The sequence below is a fragment of the Elgaria multicarinata genome, chromosome 1 (genome assembly GCF_023053635.1).
Source record: "Elgaria multicarinata webbii isolate HBS135686 ecotype San Diego chromosome 1, rElgMul1.1.pri, whole genome shotgun sequence".
In the NCBI taxonomy this organism is placed as follows: Eukaryota; Metazoa; Chordata; class Lepidosauria; order Squamata; family Anguidae; genus Elgaria; species Elgaria multicarinata.
This window is the reverse complement of record NC_086171.1, coordinates 23,373,717-23,386,470: the sequence shown is the minus strand read 5'-3', so window position 1 is coordinate 23,386,470 and position 12,754 is coordinate 23,373,717. Positions and strand designations below refer to the sequence as shown.

The 12,754-nt window shown below is 42.4% G+C and overlaps 1 protein-coding gene across 1 annotated transcript in view; it reads left to right on the top strand.

The window, feature by feature from the left end:
* Nucleotides 1-10,314, top strand: part of GPD1L (glycerol-3-phosphate dehydrogenase 1 like) — a 30,446-nt gene extending 20,132 nt beyond the window's left edge. Inside the window, exons 6-8 of the mRNA XM_063124961.1 lie at nucleotides 481-714; nucleotides 2,840-2,946; nucleotides 6,539-10,314. Coding sequence (XP_062981031.1) covers nucleotides 481-714; nucleotides 2,840-2,946; nucleotides 6,539-6,635 — 438 coding nt within the window. The 3' untranslated portion in view covers nucleotides 6,636-10,314. The remainder of the gene's footprint in view (nucleotides 1-480; nucleotides 715-2,839; nucleotides 2,947-6,538) is intronic.
* Nucleotides 10,315-12,754: the final 2,440 nt, after the last annotated feature.

Here is a 12,754-nt window from a genome sequence, read left to right as displayed (position 1 = left end):
TATAGAGCAGGAGTGGGCAACTTATGTCCCACAGATGTTTTGGCTTACAACTCTCGTTAGCCCTCATCATTGGCTATGCTGGCTAGGGCTGATCAGAGTTGTAGGCCCAAACCTCTGGAGGGCCACTAGTTGCCCCACCCCAGCCTTAGAGGTCAGAAGAGTGTATGGCATGTTGATCCAAAACTATATAAAGTAACAATCCCGTTTTATAAATTATCGATTTGGGTTGAGAGAAAGGGATTGGCCCATGGTCAGTTGTTTCAGGAGTGGAAATAAAGTTTCTGTGGCCCAGGACTAGCAGTCTGTCTACTGGGCCACTCTAGCTTATCTTTTTAAATTGGAAATGCTGGATGTACCCCTCTAGCTCTTTCGGACCAAGACATTTGTGCAGATGTATGTAAGCCTTAAAGACTTTGATAGTAGCTTCAGTGTCCTTCTCAACTTCGCTGTTGTCTCTTTCTTTTCTTCATTCTCCTTTAGAACATCGTGGCAGTGGGAGCTGGCTTCTGTGATGGTCTCCGCTGTGGCGATAACACCAAAGCAGCTGTCATTAGACTTGGACTAATGGAAATGATTGCGTTTGCCAGGATCTTCTGCAAGGGGCAGGTGTCCACTGCAACTTTCCTGGAGAGCTGCGGGGTTGCAGATCTCATCACGACCTGTTATGGTGGCCGCAATCGAAGAGTGGCAGAAGCGTTTGTTAAAACAGGAAAGGTACCGTACTCAGGACTTGCTCTTCTCTTAAACCACTTTCTCATGTCCCATCGTTGACTCCAGAATCTTTCTTGTTTGGAATGGCCTTGTGACAGGTGGACATTTAAATTAAAACAATTGTCTGTAACTTGAGCCTAATGGTAACTTTTTGAGGTCTTACAGCTAGGCTAATGCAACTGCAACCTCGTCTCTGTTTTTTGAAGCGGTGCTTGGATTGTAGCAGGGGTATCAAACCTCTTTCATTCCGAGGGCCAAATTCCATTTCAGAGGTGCTTTTGGGGTGGGGTGGGATCTGCAAGGTTAGATTCCTTCTTTGCAATTTGGATGTCTTTTCCATGGACAGAGGTTCCATGTCACAGTTTGATGTGGGAGTCAAAGTTGCCTTCTGCACTTGCCCTTTGAATGTGGAAGTGTTGAGTAGACAAGGATTAGAAAAGTTAAGCCCTGGGGAGAGGAAAACAGGAATAAATGGGGTGGGGGACATTCTGCTCTCCCTGTTTTTTACAAGGACTCATTTCCAAATTTTCCAGTGGAAAAAAAATGGAAATTTGATGGAACACTGGGGGAAAAACTGTTCTAAAGTATTTTCTCCTTTATGGAAGTTGTAATGTGCTTATTAAAACAAGGTTCTATGTAGTCAGATGTACTGTGTAGTCTATGTACTATGAAGATTTTTATGTCAGAAGATCTGCAGCATTAGAAAAGGATCATTCCCGTATGTACTGTGGAGCAGCACCCTGATGCCCTCCAGATGGGTTGGACTACAGCTGCTATCATCTGATACTCATTAGGTGCTATAGTCAACACATCTGAATGGGAAGGACCATACTTCAGAAGTAGAGAACATGCTTTGTGTGTGGAAGGTCCCAGGTTCAATCCCCGTTACCTGCAGGTGGGGCAGGAAAAACTCACGCCTGAAACCCTGGAGAGCCGCTGCTAGTCAGTGTCAACAATACTGGGCTTAGATGGACCAATGGTCTGACTCAGTAGAAGACTCCTATGATGGTGTCAGGTGGGGGAGGGCTCCTGTAGACATGTACAACACTCAGATCCAAGATGCATTTCTGCACCTAGAGTGTGTTGCTGCCATCTTCATGAGAGGCTCTTCACCATCTTGTGAATTGTTGCTTATCTTCTTCTGGTGACCATTGATCTAGTTTGGACCATTGATGCTAGAAGCAAGTATTCTGCATCTGCCATCCTTTTGCTTGCTAAAAATGAAGGCATTGTGAGTGCTCTCTGTTGAACAGTATAGAGGCTGAGGAACATGAGGGGAAGAGTGCTCTTGCACTCATGTCCCGCTTGTAGGCTTCCTATTGCCATCTGGTTGGGCACTGTAGTTGGTTGCCACAGTAATGGACTAGATAAGCCTTTGGTCTGATCCAGCATGGCTCTTCTTATGTTCTTATCATTCTTGAAAATGGAATTTGGAACCCATAGTTTAACTATGCGCTAAGAAGTGTTTTAATAAGTACTCAATTACCCCTACCTTTTCCATCCAAAGTCTCCTATGCTGCCTCTTGAACAGGGAATACCCTCTTCTATCTTAGCCCAGTCGTTTTGGTAGTCAACCCATCCTCTTTAATCCATTAAAACCCCTCCCCATCTGAACCTGTATTTTTAATACTGTTGATCTATTAAAAAGAGCAATAAATGTAAAAGAAGAAGAAGAAGAAGGATGGGGAGGAACAGGAATCTCACTAATTGACTAGTAAGTGCCCTAAATCCCAACACTTCCAAAATTGCTACCAAGACAGCTAGCCTAGTTACAGGGAGTGGAAGGGCCTGGTTAAGTCACACCCACAATCTTAATGGTGCTCAAGGACTTTGCAGATACTGGATTAGCTGTAAATTCTATTAGAAGTAGTTGTTGGGGGGTGGGAGATGCTCTGCTTGATCTTCTGCTCCCTTATGATACAAATGTACAACGGCATTTGTGCATAAGTATGAAAAAAGCGAATGTGTACTAGTCTCTATCCATGTTTTCCTGAATAAAGTTTGATTTCTCCCCGAAGATCTTCTAACAGAAAGTTTTAAAAACAAACAGAAACATCACCTTGTTTTCAAATGATGATCTACATCTATGAATCTTGAAAAGAAGTTTCCTTTTTTTTTTAATCTTCAGTCTATTGAAGAATTGGAGCATGAGATGCTGAATGGACAAAAGCTTCAAGGGCCACAGACCTCTGCAGAGGTGTATCGCATCCTCCAGCAGAAAGGATTAGTGGAAAAGTAAGTGGGAACATGTCGGGCATGTTTTAAGCATTTTGCTTCTCAAATGTGCCGGCCCTTTATTAATATCATCATCACCATCTCTTTTACAAACATCAGAACAAATTATACCCTATCCAGGGCGCCAAGACTGAATGGTTAGTTGTTCAATAACGAGAAGCCCTTTGGAATGCATATTGTAATCAGTAACCAGCAATGATTGCACTATTTGCACTATTAGTAATCAGTGGTCAGGGTTGACTTCATTACAATGCCCTGGGTCTGTTTAGTTCCCCCTGTTGAAATTCTGTCCAGAAAGAAACCACTTAGAGTTATGAAAGTAGTCGATGTGCCTTTGCTGATGAATCCTTCACCAAGAACTTCCAGTACATTTTTTTAACTTTTAGACATACCTAAAGACAACCTTGAGCTTATTATAAATCATGTATGTTATTGTTGCTTTCTTACTGGTATTGTTTAGATTTCTTAGATGCCTTTCTCAAAAAAGATTCAAGGCGACTTACAATAAAGTTTAAACATTCAAAATTTTGAACAGCAAAAACTATTATCCACCAAAATAACAGTCTCCCCCCCCAAATCAACTAAAACTTCAGTGACAACAGTAAACAATTCAACTGATGCATTAAAGAGTCCATCATATGCCATCAAATCTACAACTACTCTGTGTACCTCCGACTGGTTTAAATTCATTGCTTATATGCGAAGATAGGAAATTCTTACACTGAACCAAATCACTTCCATCTGCAGACTCCATCAGGGCATGGATGTTAGTGGGGGTGTCTGTGCTGGCGGGGGGGGGGGGGATGTCATTTACTATTCCAGGGATATCTAATTGATGGTCTGCTGTTGGAAGGCATCATAAGTGCAGTGGAGTGTGGAGGGAGGGCTGCAGAAAAGTTGGGGCATTGCTGAAAATCAATCCCCTCCCCATTCCACAAATACATGCCTTCTGTCAGCAGCGGGACACTTAACTAGATAACAGCCCATGTATTTAAATGGTCCCCTGAGGGTAAAGTTAACATATAATTTGTCTCATCATGTCTGTCTTGGTGGAAAACATGAGCCTTAATTTCATTTTACTGACATCCTGATGCTTTTTATTGATGTCAGGTTCCAATAAGAGTGGAATTTCCTTTTGCATAATTACTTGAAATTCTCAGGGATTCTTGTCCAAAGACCTTAGAAAAGGATTCCCCACCTCCTCCCTCTCGCTTTTTAAAAATTCAGTCAGCAAATACATGGTGCATTTCTTTGACTGGCAGTTCCTTTCAGAAGGGCTGCTTTGATCTATTATCTGTAAAAAACAATTTTCTTGGACTGTCAACTTTTCTATTATCAGTAGCTATTGTAATAGGACCAAGGAACAAGATGTGCATAGCAGTTATCAGAGGGACTTGCAAGCACTAGCAGAATTTAGTTTTTAGTACTTCTTGTTGTTTGCTAAGTAAGGTTTGAGACAGTCAAAGACATAGCTGGAAAATGTGTTTGGCCCTTCCTCATATGAAAAGTGATATCTCTATGCTCAATATCTTCCTTTTAACACCAAGAATGAAAAAAGAAGAGAAGTGTGTGTGTGTTTAGGTTAAAATATTAATATTGAAGTATTAAAATATATGGGTTGGATCTAGAGATCCATAGAACAGAGCACACTTGGCACTTGTAAATGGAAATGGGGAAAGGCAGTTTTCACCAATTGCCCAGTAGCCTTGTACACCCCCTGAAAATCTACTCCTCGAGGGTTGGGGTACCCTCCAGAACAGCATGGGCAGTGGGCTGCAGAAATCATTGAAAATTGTCTCTTTCCTCCCCTGTTTTCTGGAAGCCTGTACTGGACTGAAGCCCCTTCCGCAAATCCTGGATGACCTTCAGTTTGTGGAAGGGGCTTCAATATGGCTAAGTTCACACACCACGCTAACCCATAGTGGGTAACAAGCTACACTGGGTAGGTGGTTATGCAATCAACCAACTGTGCTCCTGTCAGACGATCAGGGAAACAAGATACAAAGAGTTTAATTTCCCACCCCTCCTGCAGTCTTCCTAGCCAGCCAGGTAGGTATCCCAGCGTGCTTTGCAGCAGGAATAGAAACCGCTTAAGAGGAACAGCAGCAACAGTGGTTTTGGCTGCTTTTGCAGAGTAGCTCTGTAGGTGATCTCTGTAACCCACGCTGCTCTGCCGACAACACACAACTTATCATAGGTAAAATAACTCTTACTGTAGACCAAGGGTTCTCAGAGTGTCTTATTTGGGGGAAATAACCTACTATAGGAGGGGGGGACAAACATCACACAGAAAACACGCTTAACCCATCATGGATTGTTCTGGAAAATAAACCATCATGGGTTAGCGTGTTGTGTGAACCAGTCTATGTCTCTAAAACATTGGTAAGAGCAGAATGTTATCTTTACTTCCCTCACTGAATCCAATGCATAATTTCTATTGCCACAAACCAAAATGCTTTTCTGAAGCAGCATCAGCAAACCCTAAAACAAATGGGCATGTTCTTAATAGTTCTAGAACTTTCCATGCGAACTAACCTAGCCAGCTAGAATCTGGCGTGTTAGGCATTTGTCTAATATACTGTATTTCTTCGATTCTAAGATGCACCTTTTTTCCCCATATAAACATCTCTAAAAACGGAGTGCGTCTTAGAATCGTGGGTGTGATTATTATTCTTAGAATCAAAGCTTTTTTTCTGTTGGTGGTACTGAAATTAGTGTGCGTCTTACAATCGATGGCGTCTTACAATCGAAGAAATACGGTACTTGACTTTAAAGAGCTACTTCTGAAATCTCCCAGTAACTATAAAGAACCGAAAACATGAGGGCAACTAACCTCTTTATAGACAGCTGTCTTTTCCCTTCTGGAATATACCTAAACCTTTTGTGGATAAGGCAGTTTCTGTCACACCAGCATTTGAAAGCATGGCTGACTGGGGAGTGTTGGGAGTTGTAGGAATTTATTCTGTCTAAACCTGCAAAAGATTGCGCCCTTAGAGATTTAAAAATAATAATTGCTGTTGACCTATACTTTCTTGCTGGCCTTTGATACAGCAATTGATGATGCTCAGTCTATGTGAGTGAATATTCCCAGCCATTTGCCTAGGCTGGCCTTCCCCAAACCTGGTGCCCTGCAGACGTATTGGGTTTCAATTGTCTGGGGGAGGCTGGAGTTGTAGTCCAGCACATCTGGAGGGCAGCACGTTGGGGAAGGTGGCTTAGGCCAAAAATGCTGCTTTGCTGAAGATCGACAAATGCAGCAATCCTATATCAGGCCACAGTTGTTATTGGGAAATTATTCATTGCTCTGAATTAACCAAAACTCCATATGTTAAACTTCAGTTGTCAAGAGTACAGTGGAAAGAGAAGGAAGAGGGCATTACAAATCTCTTCCCGTAAAGTTTTACACAAAGTAGCTGAAAATGTATGTTTAAAACATACTGCATTTGCTTGATTTGAAGGCACTAGCATATTTAAATGGCATCTCAGGTTTTGTTCTGCTGTCAATGCATCATGAATGCTGGCCATTCTTAGGTTTCTTCTTCACCTAGTAAGATGTTTTCCTTCCTCTTTTGTCTCTGTGTTTTTTGTTTAGATTTCCACTATTTGCTGCCGTTTACCAAATCTGCTATGAAGAAAAACCTGTGCAAGACATGATCTCCTGTCTCCAGAGTCACCCAGAGCACATATAAAACATGCTTTGCCATTGTCACAGCTCCTGCCTTCTCATACTCATATGTGAATTCCAACGCTAATAATTTAAGCTTCCTAAGAAGCTATTCCAGGAAGAAATCGTAGCAATATGAATGTCTATGGACTTGAGTAGGTCGTTTTTCTTTGAAATACTCATGCAACTCCTAGCACTGTCATTTCTACTGGCTTTCAGATATACAGTGCAGGACTTATACACTCCTCTAAGTATATAGGTATATCTCTTCGCACTATGGGAGATACTTCATGTTTTTGAAATCTTTCCTTTAATGTTTCATGAAGGGACCCAACGAGAGCCCACCAGTGATTATGGGTGGGGGAGAGAGATCCTCTTCCTTTGTGGTAAGGATGAACACCTCTAGGTTCTGGACTACAGTCCCCATCAACCCCAGCCAACATGGCCAATAGTCACTACTGATGGGAGTTGTAATCCAACAACATCTGGAGGGGCATAGGTTCCCCAGCCTTACTTTTATGGGATTTGGATATAGCCTTAAAGGTTGACTTGAGGCTCTTTTGCTGAAATGGGCTGGACAGCCACCTCTCATGGATGGTTTAATTGGTTTTCCTGCACATTGAAGAGGGTTGGACTAGATGATCCTTGCGGTCCCTTCCAATTCCACAATTCTATGATTCTGTAGTGCACATCTAGCTTTGAATCAGGTTTGCATGCCCCCCCTTTTTAGATGAACTAACAAACATTCTAAAGGGAATCAATTTGATAGTATTTATTTGTTGAGGGAAGGACACTTTGACTTTAAGCAGAGTTTTTGAACGAGATTTTAAGAAATGTTTCCCCCCCCCCTAAATGTGCTTTAAGTGGGGAGCAATCTCTTTTTAAGGGGAGTACTGTAGACAGTGATGTCGCTTATTTTTATCCTCTCTCTGGCTTGTTTGAGTTTCTCCTTTTTCTCTTCCTGAGCTTGTGTACCAGGTCAGGGCACTGATGGTCATAGCGTTGGTGCTTAGCATCACACCTTTTACACAACAACAACAACAGGTGGTTTGGGACATGCAGATCCAAAGCTGCCCTTATCCTAGCTGGGTTCAGTCAGAGGTGATGCCATGAGCGGGGGGGGGGGGGCAGGGGGGGAAGTTGTGTGAATGCTCTGTTTTGGCACATGTATGTGGCAAGATTGTGACTCGTCACTCCTTTGAGTAACCCACCTTTTGAAGGAATTTCCAAATGGTACTCAGATGGGCTCCTACTGCTAGTCTGGAGCCATGTTCGGATGTTCCAGTAATGGTCAGTACTGGGGGATGGGGAGGGGTGTCCCTGTGGTTTTATCGCTTTAGTTATTTGTCCACTCCTGGAATTGCATTAAAAAGGGCCAGAAGAGAATCATTCCCCTGCTCTCCCTTTCCACAAGAAGGTTCCTACATTGCTGGGGTTGGGGGGACGGGACTCAGGACCTATAGTCCAATCTTATGCATGTCTACTCAGAAGTAAGCCCTATTGAATTCCATGGGACTTACTGTCAGGTAAGTCTGTACAGGGTTGCAGCTCTTGTGGTTTCATAGTTCTTTATGCCAGCACTAAGTGTGGTTCTGATCCACAAGCTGACATTTCTGGTATTGCGCCTTCCAGCACTCGAAGGGTTGCATTATTGTAGGTAACCCACTAGGGGCTGCTCAGATTACCGCACACTAAGGAATGTGTTGGGAATTCCCATTAGCGCATGATTGTATCATTCAGTGAACTACATTAAATTGATAACTGTGCTTTTTTTCAGTGCCTGTTATGACTGCTGTTTGGTTACCTTTTGAAATCTGCTTAATGGTATCCCATTGCCTTGAAATAGAAGTTTCTAGAACCTATTCCTAGTCTAAGCTGCCTTCATTTCTGTGGTGTCTTAAAACAAGGGTGGCCAATATGTGACTCACAGGCAACATGCTCAAATACATACACTGGCCTATTGTGTAGCCCACACTGCCCCATTACCATTGCTAAATTTGCTCAGTGGCAGGGAAAAAAGTGGTAACTTTCGTTGAAAACAAAACTTGTGGGGAGCGTGCAGCTTGATTTCAAGCAAAATCACCACCAAACTTTGGCAGCAAGGGGGGGGTAGAGGTTTGACCCCCCCCCCCAGTGGGTCCAGGAGGCAGTGTGACCCCTTGACCCCCTAGAAATTGCCCACCCTTGTCTTAAAGGAATTAAAGAATGAGTTTAAGGATCTGAAACACGGGGTTACCTCTTTATGATGAAGGAAAGATACCTGTATCTTTTGAAAAACTGAGTTATAAATATTTAGATTAAGACTATTTGATGATTGAACAGTCTGGAGATGAATGCAACTGTGTAAAGTAACAGCAGTTTATCCTGTGCTGATACAGGCATTCCCTATTATTTATTAAATTTATATCTCACCTTTCCTCCAAGGAGGTGTAAGTGGTGTATATGGTTCTTCCTCCCTCTTTAAGTTATCCTCACAACAAGCCTGTGAGGTAAGTTAGGCTGAAAGATAGTCATTGGCCCAAGGTTACCCAGTGAACTTCATGGCTGAGTGGCTGGATTTGAACCTGGGTCTCCCCAGTCCTTGTCTGGGGATTGGGTTTGAGCATTATACTCTTTTGTCTTAAGTATTCAAAATGCAGGTCCTATATGACCCATGAGCAACCTAGAATACATTTTTATTCTAGGATGGTCCTGTTCTAAATTCAAATTCCCAAGTGAATTATTGTGCAATTTGGATCATGGTTAAACCTTGTGAATGAGGATTGCTTCCCCCTTATGATTTTTTTTTAAAGTGTAGGTTTTGTGTAGATATGGACCATGGAGTTCTTTGTGGGTGGCAATTGCATTTACATGCATTTGCTATTTGTATGTGGATTTCACACTGTTTTCTATACATGCTTTTTGCATAAGGGAAGAATAACGTGGGAAGCCGCCTTCAGAACAGTAGCTTTGTGTATGTCATGGGGGTGTGGCTGTGCCCCTCCAGATGTTAGACTACAACTCCCATCAGCCCTGCCAGCATGGTTAATATATATGGATGATGGGCATTGTAGTCCTGCCAGCCCAGTAGGGAAGCTTGGAGGGCCACAGGTTTCTCCTCCTGGAAAGTTGCTTCACTGTAGCAATGGGATTTCAAAAACTCTGAATGTGTTTTGATTCTCTGCACCAGTGAGAAATGTGAAAGCAGCAGCCCTCAATTTTATGGGATACATTTTTTGTGTTACTCTCTTGATTTCATGTTCTGTTGACTAATGATGGTCTAGACTTGAATGTAATGGGCCAGCATGAGATTTGTTTAAAATCTAAGGACAGCACCTTTGATAGAGCAGCTAAGCCAGCCATTTATAAGGTATGTTGGGAACAGAAAACACACACTCCTCTTTATGGTATATAAAGTCTGCTGGGACTAATATGAAATTCCGACCCTGCTTTTAATAATTAATATTCCAGTTTAATAATGCCTTTATTTTTAACATGCAATATGTATAACCATTTACTCTCTGTGTAACACGTAAAGGGCTATGTAAATGTGGTAAGTTACATGAACTGTTGAATCACTTACAATGATTTACTACGCATAATGAAATGAAGACTCCCCCACCCCCTGTAAAGCCATTTGGCTTTTGAAATCTGATGGCCGTATTACTGAATGATTTCTCCACTCATTGTTTTTATTTTTTCAATAAAACATAGGATTCTGTTTTCCTCTTGTGTTCATTCCTGTATTGGCATGCGCGATACCCCACCACATTTTTTTGTCAAGCTAACTGCTCGTTTCCTTTGAAAACTTTTAGATTCTACCTTAGTAAGAGTTAGAATAGAAGAAGACAAATTGGCCTTACTTGCTTGAAATGATGGATGTTGTAGTCCAATACATCTGGAAGGCTCCTGCTTGGGAGAGGGTGTAATGGGGCCTACATTTTCTAAGGGCCAACCAAAATGTCACAAATAGAAAGCTTTTGGGTTCTCCAGAACTCTTTGTCAGGCAAGTTAGGAAGCAAAACAGGTGGGAGAAGAAAAAGGTGGCATGACATTAAAGCCACAAGGTCTGCCGTTGCTAGAGAACATGAGTGGAAGGGTTGTGTTGATATCCTGTTGTGGGTTTCCCATAGGCCAGTGGGAGCAAAATGTCAGATTAGATACCTCAGTGGTCTGATCCAAAAAAGGCTCTTTGCCTATTTATTTATTGCATTGATATCCTGCCTCTCCTCCAAGAAGCCCAAAGCAGCGTACATTATCCTCCTTTCCATTTTATCTTCACAACAACCTTGTGAGGTAGGTTGGTTAGACTGACAGTCAGTGACTGGCCCAAAGTCACTCTGAGCTTCATGCCTGAGTGGGGATTAGAACTTCAGTCTCCCGAGTTCTAATCCAGCACTCTAGCCACTACACCACATTGACTCTATGCCTTCTACAAAGAGTATCAGAACAGGTCTCTTCCAATCCTAAACACGCTTACTAGAGAATAAGCCCTACTGAGTTGAGTAGGACATAGTTCTGGATAAACCTGCTTAGAATTGTGCTGCATATTAGCTTAAATCAAAATTAACTGATTTCTTGATCCTCAACCTTGTAGTATTGTGTGTGCATGTAGATATTCTGAAAGGGTTCCAAATGGATTCATTAGTTACAAATATTTTTTATTTTTGACAAATATTTTAAATGTGGCAATAGCAAAGTAATTGAATATGCACATTTGGGATTGTTTACAATGTAGTTAGTTTTAAGAGAGCAGTCCAAGAATAAGATCTGCGCCCTATCCCAGTGCTGCAGCGTACAACTGGAGCTCCTGCACATACATGGTTCTATATTTTGCAGGAGAAGGCAGCTGGGTATGAGCATCTGTAAAGAGGATTGGGGCCTAATGGGCCATATAGCTCCGTGCAGGTGGTAGAGCCCCCATGTTGGTAGCAAACTGTCAAATCAGAGCCACAGAAAATAACAAACTTATAGTCACCTTTATGAAAATAGGATTTTACCATGATGCCGTATGGTGTATCATCAACAAAAAAGATTCTGAGACTGGCTACTACCTTTCTGAATTCTTCAGTACTAGGGTGACTATATGAAGAGAAAAAGAGGGCTCCTGTATCTATAACAGTTGTATAGAAAAGGGAATTTCAGCAGGTGTCATTGGTATGCATGCAGCACCTGGTGAAATTCCCTCTTCATCATAGCAGTTAAAGCTGCAGTACGGTAGTCCTGCCCTAGTGACCAGATACAAAATAAGTCAGGCTTCCTGCAGCTTTAACAGTTGTGATGAAGAGGGAATTTCACCAGGTACTGCATGCATACAAATGGCACCTGCTGAAATTCCCTTTTCTATACAACTGTTAAAGATACAGGAGCTCTGTCCTCCTTTGCATAGGGTCACCATATTCAGTACATGTGAGTAGGAGAGGGGACTGCAAACTCTATTGAATTATTGTAGCTGTCCCCATTTTGCTACAGTAGCATGATAGCCACCAGAGGTCGTTGCTGTGCAAATCATTCCTTCCTTGTGCAGGAGTGGTGGTGATGGTAGCATTTTCTTGATGTTCTTCCAAATTCTCATTCTAACTGCAGCTGTCCTGTAATCGGGCCTTTACTTTTTTGTGCTTTTAAAGCCAGAGAGACAGGTGTTTTACTACAGCTGTAGCCATCCCTTGTTCATATGGACAGGATACTTCTCTGCAAACAAAATCTAATCCAGGTGATGCACCTTGAACCTCAGCACATGTGCCTGATTTACAGCACCCCTATCTACCTCATTCACAGAAAAGCTGTAGCAGCCTTGCCCAACTCTGGCTCCCTCCAGATGTGGCCATGCTGGTTGAGAGATTATAGGAACTGTAGTCCAACACATCTGGAGGGTGCCAGGTTGATGAAGGCTACCCCATGGCATGACTGTGGAAAAGGCAAAGTTGTACTGCAAGTCTTGCAATGGAACAGCTGAATGCATGCAAGGTCACTGTCCTGTTCCGGCAGTAACAGACTCTCACTGCAGTTCAGATTACAATAGCAGTGGTCAAATTCCAGTCTGAGGTCAGAGCACAGGAGGGCAGGCAGAGGATGAGCAGGCATCAACAAGAGTGGTCACAAAGAACAGGCAAGACACAGGTAAACAGTCAGTACCTTGCATAGTCATTAGGCAGTCCAAATGTC